Source organism: Leuciscus leuciscus, assembly GCF_965113295.1.
Source record: "Leuciscus leuciscus genome assembly, chromosome: 24".
In the NCBI taxonomy this organism is placed as follows: Eukaryota; Metazoa; Chordata; class Actinopteri; order Cypriniformes; family Leuciscidae; genus Leuciscus; species Leuciscus leuciscus.
This window is the reverse complement of record NC_138723.1, coordinates 19,495,007-19,507,758: the sequence shown is the minus strand read 5'-3', so window position 1 is coordinate 19,507,758 and position 12,752 is coordinate 19,495,007. Positions and strand designations below refer to the sequence as shown.

The following is a 12,752-nucleotide window of genomic DNA, read 5'->3' as shown; positions in this document are numbered from 1 at the left end:
ACTTCCCCATTTCAATACACAACCTAAATAGAGCACATGTCATACTTTATAACATAGCTCACATATTGTTACAGCCATAATTGCATAATGGACATACCTACTTTATATCTGCATGTTCATTAAGCAGCCTATAATACATTTATGCATTTGGCAGACGCTTTTATCCAAAGCGTCTTACATTGCATTATCCTATACATTTATACATAGGTATGTGCAATCCCCTGGGATCGAACCCACAACCTTGCATTGTCAACGCAATGCTCTTACCATTAAGCTACAGGAAAGCTGTATGATATGTATCCAGCCAGTAGTTTTGTAGGTTCTGCCACCAAGGACCGGTTCATGCAATTCCAGTCTGCTATGAGTAAAACAGATGATTTTCTGGCTAGGACACTATATGACATGAATGGTCAACATGAAGTCCACTGCAGTGAATGAGATGCTGGAGGCCAATACGAGTTTCTTCACAAGAATAATGTGGTCAGAACCATGTGAAATCCTTAAAGCCTTATTTTAAGAAATGTCTTATGTGGTTGTTTACATGCATATTTCAGACCACTGAGAATTTGTTCATTGATAGAATCTTGTTGGCAACTCTTAACATTAGAAGAATTGAAAGCATGAGGCAAAGAGACACAAGCTGATGGAGCGCCATCTGGTGGCTGCTGATTTGAAACAACTATCAATGACAGCAAAATAACGTTAACGTATTGTACGGTCCTAATATATACATAATATATACATATCATACAATTTATATGTGATGTCTGGAAATTAAACATTTTAGTTGGGGTTCCTTCTGTTTGTGAGACGAGCTCCAGTTTGAATATAATGGAATAAAACGTGTAGGCACATTCATACAACCCTAGTTCAAACGAAAAATTGTGTAGGCCTATAGTGTTTTGGGGTCAACGTTGAAACCGGCATTTAAAAACAATGTTCAACAAATCCTGGATGTTATTGTGAAAGTATTTTATCCAGCAACCGTATAACCATTATTGCAGTATTGTGTTCATGTGTGATTAATGACGAGTTTGCATTTATTATAAATAGATGATACAAGACATGAAATGAACAATGACATACATGAATGCACTAAATATTCGTTTAACTAACCCTAACCCTAATCATAATAAAGTCAAGACTTTTATTTTGACACGTCTTGTTAACTTGAGCTGAGTCTGACCCGGTGGTGATTCAACGCACATGAGGATATTACCAAAAACGTGCGAACTGCGAAGGCTGCTGGAAACTTCTAGCAGAACGAGAACATCACTCACTATAACCACTTCTACCAGTAAATCGCAGAGTTTAAATACTTTTAGCCCACAGTACCTGGCAATATGTCAGTTATTGAGGAGGAGCGCGTTCGCGGCGGCGTTTTTAAGGACATTAATGCAGATGATGAAGATCATCAACCTACAGTGATTGAGAGTTTGTGCATGAACTGTTATAAAAATGTACATATACAGCTTTTTTATTATTATTATTACTATTAGGCAATACGTGTATCAAATTTTACTTTTTTAACAAATGAATGCATTTATTTAATGCCATTTTTTATGACCTGTCCAGGGAAGCACACGTCTTCTGTTTACTAAGATCCCTTTCTTCAAAGAAATCATCATCAGTTCCTTTACATGTCCACACTGTAACTGGACCAACACAGAAATCCAGTCTGCTGGCCGCATACAAGAGCAGGGTGTCCTGTACACCTTACAAGTAAAGACCAAACAGGTATGGCTTGTCTTGTTTATAAAATAATAAACTGTTGGTATGGACTAACTGTCTTTGACCATAAACTGTTTTTTAGATGTCGGGAGGGTCAAGTAATAAAAATTACATTGCCAAAATAGAGAGAGAAATTATTAATGTGTTGATACCTCATAAAACGCAACAAAAGTGCGTCACTCGTTTAGTCAATTTCAACAACGTATGAACCAATCAAAGAAAACATATGCCTAGAGCTTCTCCTAGTGGTCATTATATAAAGCATGAAGGAAAAACCCCACATGTGATATTGCTTATTTTGACAGCTTTATTATTCTTATTAGATTGTTTTTCAACATAATGATGGGCGCAATTTTCCATAAAATTTGTTTTCTTTTGGTCAATTTCATGCAGTTCACGTCTAAGAAAGCAACAGAATGGGCTTTATTTTATTAATCAATTTCTAGATCAAAGAGGGAGCGAGAGCGGCATTTTTAAGTTAAGCACTGGTAATATAATTTGGTCTCTCTATTTTTAACGAAGACAACTGTGTGTTAATCTTAAAGGAGCCGTATGTAAGATTGTGGCCAAAACTGGTACTGCAATTACTTTCAAATTACTGTAGAGCTGTGTATTCCCTCCCCCTCCCCCCTGACTCGAGGTTGCCAGATAGGCTGCAGGATCCAGCAGGAACGTAGGCTGTAGCTGTGGTAACTAGAGCAGAGCTGGCAACCCCGATGCCGAAACACTACTGACTTCGTGATTGGTAGATAGGTGGAGGGTGGCGCTTCAGGCCAAAACACAAGATGACAACATCAACATCAGTTGAGGGCTGCAACTTCACTTTTTAAAGGACAATATCCAGGCCGGACTACTGTTGTCAGTGATATATGTATTTGAAATGAACATGATTTCTTAATGTCTAGTGACATATCAGGGCCATTTTATGATTAATTGAAATACATTTCTTACATACAGCTCCTTTAAGGATGTGGCGCTGAACATTTAAAGGGTTAGTTCACCCCAAAATTAAAACAATCCTATAATTTACTCACCCTCAAGCCATCCTTTCTTCTTTCAAACACAGTTATATTAAGAAATATCCTGACACTCTTCCAAGCTTTAAAATGGGAGTGAATTGTAATTGAGATTTTCAGCCAGAACTCGACTCCTGTACGGCCGTGACTAGAAGCCAGTGATTATAGTTTATAAAGTTATAAATATTGATATTTTTCTTACAAAAACACATCGCTTCGCTTCAGAAGGACTTTATTACTTTTATGATGGATGGATGTGCTTTTTTGGGCTTCAAAATCTTACTTACTATCCACACATCTCATGTAGTCCCATTTGAAGTAGTTTTTCCTTTTGTGCAGGACATGAATCGAGAGGTAGTTAAGTCGGACAGTGCGTCCACCAGAATTCCACAACTTGATTTTGAAATTCCTCCTTTCACACAGAAGGGCTGTAAGTTATGTATTTTCATTTTGACCTCTAACTAAAGTACAAATCTCTTATTGAAAAGTTGATGTTCTGATGGATTATAATGCAATTACAGCCTGTAACTCAAGTTAAATTTTGTTTTATGGTGAAGTAGACTTCATCTGCATAATGATATTTTGCAAATTATAATAAATATTGTTTGTAAGTTTATCATTAAAGGGTTAGTTCACCCAAAAATTAAAATTCTGTCAGTAATTACTCACCCTCATGTTGTTCCAACCGCGTAAGACCTTCGTTCATCTTCGGAACACAAATTAAGATATTTTTTATGAAATCTGAGTGCTGGGTCACTCCTCCATAGGCTGCTAGGTGGCCCAAACTTGCTGGCCTAGAAAAGTTATTAAAGAGATCGTTAATATAGTCCAAGTGACTCCAGTGGCTCAATCTTAAGTATATCAAGCGACGAGAATACTTTTTGTGCGCAAAAACAAACAAAAATAACGACTTTATTCCACTATTAATTTCCTTCTCTCTGGGCCTCGTAGTGTTTTTGCGCAGCGCATCTGTGTTACACGTCACCACGTAGGCTCACTATTGGCCGACGCTTGTCATGTGTGTGATGCGTGATGACGTATAACACAGACGCGCAGCGCAAAAACACTACGAGGCCCAGAGAGAAGGAAATGAATAGTGGAATACGCGGTTGGAACAACAATTTTCATTTTTGGGTGAACTAACCCTTTAATAACATTTTGTCTTCTTTCTAATGGGTTAGCCTTGTCAACAATTGAGGGCCTTCTGGACAGAGCAGTGACGGGTTTAGAGCAAGACCAACCTGTTAGAAAGGTGGGTGTTTTATCTGTGCACCTTTTTTTTTTAAATAGCCTTGTTCATTCTGTATGTTTCATCAGGTGTGAACTATTTATGCAAAGCATTCGGTTTTATATTGAGAATAATTGTCTATATATAATTAAGTGTTCTGTTTCTGTTCCTATATGTTTGTATATATTTATTAAAAGTTATTTTTGTTCCTCTCCACACTGCAGGGAACAGATCCAGCTGTTGCTGAAAAAATAGATGAATTCATCCAGAGGCTGAAAAAACTTAAAGAAGTTGAAGAGGAATTCACTTTAGTAAGTTTTGCTGATGATAAACTTCAGAAAGATTCCATGCGCCTGACAAAGGATTAAACAGTTTTATTATCATGAACTAATGAATGCCGCATTTGTCTTCTGTCTGCAGATTATTGATGATCCATCTGGGAATAGTTTTATTGAGAACCCGTTTGTGCCTCAGAAAGACACGGCTCTCTCTGTCACGCATTACAACAGGACAGCTGAACACAACGCTGCGCTGGGAATAGAGGTGAGAAACTGCTACAGAATCTGTTCTGCTGTTGACTTTAGCAAGGAGTGCAGAACTGTAAGATTACAGTTTCTTCAACTTCCACCTCTTTTTCAGGAAGAGGAAAAACAAGACGAAAAGACAGTCGATGATATAGATGCTATGAGAAATGAGGTATTAGTGTTCAACACTAACTGCCCAGAATGTAACGCCCCAGCCAATACAAACATGAAGCTTGTCCGTATCCTTTAAAGTACGCTAGCAAACAACATGCCTTTTCAAATGAATCTTTGTGTTAAATTGCTAACCAAATAACAGAGGTTTCCATGTAGATTTTTTTAATATCCTGCTTTACTAATTTATTTGAATGCAGAGAAAATGGTTGTTCAACAAATGATGGTACCAAGTAGGGGTTGGCGATATTGACCAAAATCTTATTTCACGATTCTCAATATGAGCCATTTTATTTCACAATGATATTATGTATCATCACGATATGGATATTTTTGCTTTTAAATAAGTTTGATATAAATTTGATACCATTGTAATTTCATAATTCGTCACCATTTTCAATATCACAAAAACGAATACTAGAGTCTTATTACTAATTAATGTCGTATTATGAAGCAGACGTCCCTGCATGCGCTCGCACTAAAAAGCTTTTTTTTATTGAGGTGGAAACAAAATTGCGCACACAGAAACATTAATTAGAATAGAAAGTGGTTTTCAACCTTATGAAATGTATAAATAAAACCGCTTCACTACTAAAAGTTACATTTTCTCTCTCTATCATTAATTCAAATTCATTCAAATATATGTAATCTTACCACGCAACTTTATTTCACTTCAGAATTCTACATCTAGCTGTAGATAAAATAATAAACGAAAATTACCATTATTTTCCGGTCTGTATCCGTTCAATCAGATTTTTCACTGCAAACATCCATGACAGCTTTTAACTTGTGCATGCTGGCAAATAATCATGGCCACCCGACAGGAATTATAAAATCATTTTTGTATGCCGATTCAAAACCCAAGGGCCAACCATGTTGCATAGTAAAGCGATCACCGACAGAATCATATTGGGCAGGGATTAATGTAAACGCAGATATTGGATACCAGGCATGTCTGAAGTGAATGTAAACAGGCAGTGCAAAAAACGAATATGGTCAAAAGATTAGGTTTGTGTGCATTAGGACTTGCAATGTAAGCGCAGCCCAATATACTCATGCGTTTTTCTTTCTCAACTGTTTACGTTCACTTAAGACATAAATGACTGTTTACTTGCAGAGATGGTCATTTTGACACATAAGCATGTGTATTTACCATTCATTACCATGTGTCTCTCAGACAATGCTCAGAAACAGTCTTTCTGATAGCGAGCTCATAGAGAATTGTTGTCTTTCTCTGCTTACTGTGCTTCAACGGTTTAAAATCACTTAAACCACAATGCTTAAAAACACACATTTAAATGATAAGCTTTGTGACCGCGCAGCACAGCAACGTCATGTGAGCGTAACCTTGATAGTCGGAAGTCAAAAATCTCTACCGGTATATTGCCCACCCCTAGTACCATGGGAGCCCTTGAAGATTTTCATTTCAAGTTGTGGCTAAAATTAGCAGCGCTAAGTTTCGCTTGCATTTTAGTGTAATATTCTTTTGTGAAAATGGCACTGCATGGAGAAATGGGTCTAACACTTGTGGGTCATAATTTAAAGAAAGCAGTTTATTGGTCCCTTTAACCCAATTGCAGAAATTCCACACTTTAAAGAGGTCATAATAATGGCCACTAATTGCGACAGCTGTGGACATCGCACCAATGAGGTGAGAATAATAAACCATGCTATATGTTTGTGTATTTTTTTGTTGTTGCTGTTCTTGTATTATGGACTGGAATTTATTGTTGACATCATTAAATAGGTGAAATCAGGAGGAGCCACAGAAGAACTGGGAACCAGAATAACTCTCCACTTAACCGACCCTTCAGATATGTCCAGAGACCTGCTGAAGGTGGGTTTGGCTCCATGTGACACTATGTGAGCATACTTTACCTTTTCATCATTCATGTGTAATGTATGTGTGTAACAGTCAGAGACGTGTAGCGTGTTGATTCCCGAGCTGGAGTTTGAGTTGGGGATGGCGGCTGTCGGAGGGAAGTTCACTACGCTGGAAGGACTCCTCAAGGACATCAAAGATCTGGTAGGTATCAAAGCCCAGCTAACAGCTTTTGTTGTTCTCAACAAACAGCCTCTTTTATGCTAATTTTATGCTTTTATGCTTATTTTAGATTGTTTCAAAAAATCCCTTCATGTGTGGAGACAGCTTTACAGCGGATAGAGCAGGGAAACTGGAGCTTTTTGGGCAAAAGATTGACAAGGTTTGAATTATATTTCTAGCATTTCTGTTAATGTTCTTCACTTTTAAATGCAATGACAATATTCTCAAAATGGGACGTCTTAAAAGGAACTTATTTATATATATATATATTTTATTTTTATAAATAAATATAGACTTATTCATTTATTTATTTTATGTTTGAAATTGTCAAGAATTGTCAAGGAATTAATGTGTTTACTAAATATTTATTAGATAATGGCGGGGGAAATGGATGTGCATATTATCCTGGATGATCCGACAGGCAATAGTTATATTCAGGTGAGGCCAGTTAAACTTTTTTTTATTTATTTTTTTATAATACAAAATAAAACATTGTTTTATTTAAAGGATCTTATTAAGATATCTTATGGTTAAGCTTCAGATTTAATGTCTTCAACTGTGATTTTTAAACATTTGGATGTATATATCTTGGTCTTTTTATGTGAATGCTAATCACCCGACTCCTTTTTGCAGAATGTTTATGCCCCGGATCCAGATCCAGAAATGAAGATTGAAAAGTACACCAGAACCTTTGAGCAGAACGAAGACTTGGGGCTCAATGACATGAAAACCGAAGGGTACGCAGAGAAATAGGCTTAAAGTCAGAGAAAAATGGAGATTAAATGTTGTTCTATTCCAAATTCTGTCGAAATCATTATATAACATTATTTAATTCACTTTTACATTTATTGTAATATTTCATGTAATTGGCACTTCTGAAAAGCATGTTGTCTTTAAAAGCATCATTATGATTTGAGAGGGAACTTTTTTTCTTTTTTTTTTGGCTTGAATAAATGCAAGGTTCTTAATTTCCTTGTTGGAAATGATTTGAATAATTTTTAAGTTATGGTGATCTTGGCTATGAAGCACTTGTGTTAATTAACAATGTCACAACAAAATTGTTACAAAGTTTTTGAAGTAAATACAACTAGACACTTAAAGTAGTCTTAAGCACACTACAGATGTGAATTCTGTGGATGCATTTTCTTTTCCATTAAGTAGGGCTGAAACATAACAAGGGTTATGTTTGTACAATAAAAGAGTTTCAAATATGTAATGATATGGTGTTGATCTATTTTCGCTTAACTTTGCAAAGTTCAGTAAGAAATCTTATTAACAATGGCTTCAGAATGACATCAAACCCAGCACAATGCTTTAGCTAATAGATTTTATGATTATTGGAACATGCAGTTACACTGCTGAAGAGGAGCTCTTTAGTACGTGTATTGTTTTTATATACTTGTGTTTGTCGCGATAAACTGATAATTAGTTTGATTGTTTTTATTGATATTTGCACTTCTCTTATTAGTCAATTATTAATCCTTCAAGTTGTTACTACTGGTAAATAGCACCATTTAATGAGCCTTTGAAGTATAGCCCCCAAAAAAGCCATTACATCACTGTCCTTTTAACAGGAAACAGCAGTGTTCACAAGTTAAGAAACATTATGGCCCGGTTTCACAGACAGGGTTTAGATTAGCCAGGATTAAGCCTTAGTTCAATTAGGGCATTTAAGTAGCTTTTATAAATGTGGCTTAAAAACAAAAATATTACAGGTGTGCATCTTGAGACAAAACAATGTCAGTGGCATATTTTAAGATATGTCAGTGCAAATTGCTTTCAGTTAAAACAATCAAACATGCATTTTAGTCTGGGACTAGGCTTTAAGTCTTGTCTGTGAAACCAGGGGTATGTATTATTTGTGAAACTTTTAACACCATTCCCAGAAACTGCCAAAAATGTGTAAATTAGCATATATCTAATGGTATGAATAATTATATAATGGATATGGGATTTTATTTGTGGTAATCAGATTATTTTCTTTATTTCAGCACAATAAGTTAGTTTTAATAATTGTAAAATTTAACTGAGTAAATATTTGTTGCTTAGATACTTGTTTTTAAGTTTCATCTGTAAAGCACAGTAAGCAGCTGGTGACCAAGTAAATTATTATTGTCAATAACTCGCAGTGTGACATGTCATGTGATGTCAACATGGGGATGCCCATGAGGAGACATTATGCCAATGTTTTTTTTTTCTTCAACTCATATTTACATAATTTTAATGAGTTCTCTATTTAAGGATGTGCTATCAATTTCTTGATGTAAAAAAAAAATCAAGTGCTCTTTATGCTGTAGCATAACGTTATTTGATACAGTTCTAATTAAAGCTCCTATATTAGACTATGCGCAGCACAATGCGGCTTCGAGAAAAACAATGAATCACGGCTTCGTTGTGCCTTCCACTGGCACTTTACATTTATTGAAACAGCATAACCACTGAACAGCAGATAAAGAACATGACTTGCATGTAATTTAAAGCGGTGACAAATAAAATGTAACCAACATTGGTCCATATACAATAAACTAACGTTACTGATGTTTGTTAACCCCGCAAATGGAGGTTCTTTAGTCCACCGTGATGGCAGGTTAAATGTCCCATGGCCATTAATAGCCTGTGGTGGTGTAGATCTCTTCTTGTGTGAGGGAGTGCGTCTGTCCAAAAGAGCAATCATCAACGTTAGAAAAAAATAATAATAAATCAAAGTTTACAAGATGCAGCTGTCGTCTTCATTAAAACAAAACACAATATAACGCGAAGAAGGGAACAGAACATATCTTGGACTCAAATCAGCGGAGCTGCGTTTGTGTCATTGTCCGTGATCGTAAAGGCCTGTTACTTGCTCTTGGCAGGCTTCTCGGTTTTCTTGGGCAGCAGCACTGCCTGGATGTTTGGAAGCACTCCGCCCTGCGCGATGGTAACGCCGCCTAAAAGCTTGTTGAGCTCTTCGTCGTTGCGGACAGCCAGTTGCAAGTGACGGGGGATGATTCTCGTTTTCTTGTTGTCTCGGGCAGCGTTTCCGGCCAGCTCGAGGATCTCAGCCGTTAGGTATTCCAGGACAGCGGCCAAATACACGGGGGCTCCTGCGCCTACGCGCTCAGCGTAATTTCCCTTGCGTAATAATCTGTGTACACGTCCGACTGGAAACTGAAGTCCAGCTCTGGATGAACGAGACTTGGCCTTTGCGCGGGCCTTCCCACCGGTTTTACCTCTTCCAGACATGTTTTGACAACAAAAGAACCGCCTGTTTGGCTTGTATCGTCCTGTTTAGTGTTGGTAGTCAAATGCGCTTTCGCTTATGATGTAAGCAGGGATTGGTATATATACCCGGATGTGTGCTCTGATTGGATGGATTCACTCTACAGCAAACAGCCAATCGCCACTCAAAACTTGGTCCATGACGTTAGGAAGTCGTCCTATCAAAACCGAGACTATGCTCACTCTTATTTACATGCCGACTCTATAAATAAGGGACAGTAATGTGCGCAGTTCGTTCGTATACCATAACGATTCTGACAGTTGAGCTTTTGTGAAAAACCGATACAATGCCTGAACCTGCGAAGTCAGCGCCCGCTCCCAAAAAGGGGTCTAAAAAAGCTGTCACCAAGACCCAGAAGAAGGGGGATAAGAAAAGGCGTAAGACCAGGAAAGAGAGTTATGCCATTTACGTGTATAAAGTACTGAAACAAGTCCACCCGGACACCGGCATCTCCTCAAAAGCTATGGGCATAATGAACTCGTTTGTAAACGACATCTTCGAGCGCATCGCCGGAGAAGCCTCTCGCCTGGCGCATTACAACAAGCGCTCCACTATCACATCCCGGGAGATCCAGACGGCCGTGCGCCTGCTCCTGCCGGGAGAGCTGGCCAAACACGCCGTGTCCGAGGGCACGAAGGCCGTGACCAAATACACCAGCTCCAAGTGAAAGTGAACCAACAAGATGGACTGGACTCTTATCCTTAAGGATGGAAGACGAAAATGCATCCACTGTTATTGTTTGATGTCCGCATGAGGGACCTCTGGTACATCTGGAGCGAAACGCAGCTCTGGAAGAACACACACACACACACACAGTGCTTTCCATCTGTATAACACCAACATTCACCTGAGGTTGTTCATGTTTGATCGTATTTGCACGTGAACACTTGTACTGTTATGGCCTATGGTTGTCATTTGTTAACTCATGTGTAAACTCAAGTTACCGGAGGGAAACACTGGCTTTGGTTTTTATTGATTTCTTGTATAAAATTTTGCTGTACTGTATTCATACTGGAAAATATGTCTTTTGCCTGAATGTTTCTTCATAATTACCCTGCCATTTACCACAAATAAATATATTGGTTAATGGTAACAACAACCAGATTTGCGAGTGTTCCTGCCAAGTAATATGCAAGTTAGCTTATTACTATGGAGGACATGAAAGCATTAGCACGCGTAAAGCAGTACAAAAAGTGCGTTTGCGCAGTATTATTTATTCTAATGTTATAAATGTAAATACAGCATTTTTAAACAACATTGCAGAATCTGCGAAAGTTTACGCTGGTCTTGCGAACAGAAGTCGTAACCATGGCAACAGCTGCTGGAGTGTTGGAGGGTACATGAAGAAAACAAGCACTGTCATTATTTATTACTTTATTATAGATGTATTACTTAATTGTAGATTTACTCATCACACGTTTCAAGATTTATTTAATTTAAATAATCGACTGTTATATAACCGAGGAACCAAAACACTTTTTACTCAAATTTCTTTCAAGAAGTCAGGTAATTCATATAGGCATATGAATGTTTGAGTATAGAATTATGAAATTACAATGATTACATAAATGAAAATGAAGTATGAAAAAGGACAATACTGAGCATTTGTGGTCTGCCCTGCCGATTTAATGTAAGATATTAATGTGAATTGCCCTATGGGGCATTTTGCGATTTGTAGCCATCTAAATCCACACCCAATACCATTTTAAACCCCCCAGGATGTGTCCTAATCAAATCAAAAGAGAAAATGCAGATAACATTAATAAAATAAATGGTAGACAGACATATTAGTGCAAGTCGTCTGAGACAATCTGCAGTTTCCTAATGTGGGACACTGAAAAGTCTATGATAAAAGGCCAAAATCACCTTGACTCATGTAGAATAGTAAAATCTTCTTAAAGGTATAGTGGCGGATTTTTTACTTCCGGGTGGATCACCTATACTATTGATCCTCCTAATTGTCAATCATTCTGGTGAATCAATCAAACTTATTCAAAAAGTGGAGAGGGTGGGTCTTATCTAAAATTCGGAAAGATCCTCCACTATACCTTTAAGTTAGTAATTCTCTTGGTTATGGATGGATGAAACATTGATAACGGAACATCATCAGACAAATTAAACAAACTAATAGTGTGTTGTTATGTAGATTGAAAAGAGTTAAATGCACAGTCAGAATTTCTGACTGTTCTAGTTCTTTTCACTTAACAACAAACACATTCAACCCCCAACAGGCACAGGCCTATTTGAAGGCAAAACATAAAATCTTGCAGCTTGCAAAAAAATAAATAAAACAACAACCCATGCACAGCTTAAACAAACTTGAGTGCAGTCAGAAAGCTCTCAGATTTCATCAAAAATATCTTAATTTGTGTTCCGAAGATGAACTAAGGTTTTATGGGTTTGGAACAACATGACTGTGAGTAATTAATGACTTAATGAAATAACCTACTTAAAATGTAATCAATTAAATCAATTGGTTGAAAATTTGTTTTATATAATTATGGTTACCCTGTGGTAATAATTTAGCTGGGAGTTAAAATTCGGCACAACACCGGCATATTTTTGTATTATGCAGCATTGCATCTTTACAAACAAGTTGGTGGAGCACAGAGCCTCTTCAGAGCAGCTTTAACTCATCTGTGTAAATGCCTTAATGAGGTAATCTCACGTTAACAGTAGAATCAGGATATTTGTACACCGTGTTGTACGATTTGTCCACTGTGATTTCATCCAGCTTGTGTTACTGGGGCATATAATGGAGGGAGAAAATTTGATCATG

General features: G+C 37.3%; 3 protein-coding genes across 4 annotated transcripts; 2 read left to right on the top strand and 1 right to left on the bottom strand.

Moving 5' to 3' along the window:
- The first annotated feature begins 1,189 nt into the window (after positions 1 to 1,189).
- Positions 1,190 to 7,930, top strand: zpr1 (ZPR1 zinc finger). 2 transcript variants are annotated; one of them, XM_082158269.1, is made up of 13 exons: positions 1,192 to 1,460; positions 1,576 to 1,737; positions 3,087 to 3,177; positions 3,929 to 3,999; positions 4,200 to 4,286; positions 4,396 to 4,518; positions 4,615 to 4,738; positions 6,251 to 6,321; positions 6,418 to 6,507; positions 6,586 to 6,696; positions 6,785 to 6,874; positions 7,087 to 7,152; positions 7,348 to 7,930. In XM_082158269.1, the coding sequence occupies exons 1-13, from the start codon at positions 1,344 to 1,346 to the stop codon at positions 7,465 to 7,467; spliced, it is 1,323 nt and encodes a 440-aa protein (XP_082014395.1). In that variant the 5' UTR covers positions 1,192 to 1,343; the 3' UTR covers positions 7,468 to 7,930. The 2 variants fall into 2 exon arrangements, with proteins under 2 accessions (XP_082014394.1, XP_082014395.1); XM_082158268.1 differs by having other exon boundaries at positions 1,190 to 1,460; positions 4,396 to 4,738.
- A 1,172-nt stretch (positions 7,931 to 9,102) lies between these two features.
- Positions 9,103 to 10,023, bottom strand: h2ax1 (H2A.X variant histone family member 1). Its single transcript, XM_082158304.1, has one exon. The coding sequence runs from the start codon at positions 9,934 to 9,936 to the stop codon at positions 9,550 to 9,552; it is 387 nt and encodes a 128-aa protein (XP_082014430.1). The 5' UTR covers positions 9,937 to 10,023; the 3' UTR covers positions 9,103 to 9,549.
- A 169-nt stretch (positions 10,024 to 10,192) lies between these two features.
- hist2h2l (histone 2, H2, like) lies at positions 10,193 to 11,072 on the top strand. The gene has a single exon (XM_082158305.1). The coding sequence runs from the start codon at positions 10,260 to 10,262 to the stop codon at positions 10,638 to 10,640; it is 381 nt and encodes a 126-aa protein (XP_082014431.1). The 5' UTR covers positions 10,193 to 10,259; the 3' UTR covers positions 10,641 to 11,072.
- The last annotated feature ends 1,680 nt before the right edge of the window (positions 11,073 to 12,752 follow it).

Excerpts from the sequence above, each read along its gene's own strand:
- zpr1 (XM_082158268.1), top strand. The coding sequence starts at position 1,344 with ATGTCAGTTATTGAGGAGGAGCGCGTTCGCGGCGGCGTTTTTAAGGAC. Across the intron at positions 4,000-4,199 it reads AAGACCAACCTGTTAGAAAG|GGAACAGATCCAGCTGTTGC; the intron begins GTGGGTGTTTTA and ends TCCACACTGCAG. Across the intron at positions 6,508-6,585 it reads TGTCCAGAGACCTGCTGAAG|TCAGAGACGTGTAGCGTGTT; the intron begins GTGGGTTTGGCT and ends TGTGTGTAACAG.
- h2ax1 (XM_082158304.1), bottom strand. The coding sequence starts at position 9,936 with ATGTCTGGAAGAGGTAAAACCGGTGGGAAGGCCCGCGCAAAGGCCAAG.
- hist2h2l (XM_082158305.1), top strand. The coding sequence starts at position 10,260 with ATGCCTGAACCTGCGAAGTCAGCGCCCGCTCCCAAAAAGGGGTCTAAA.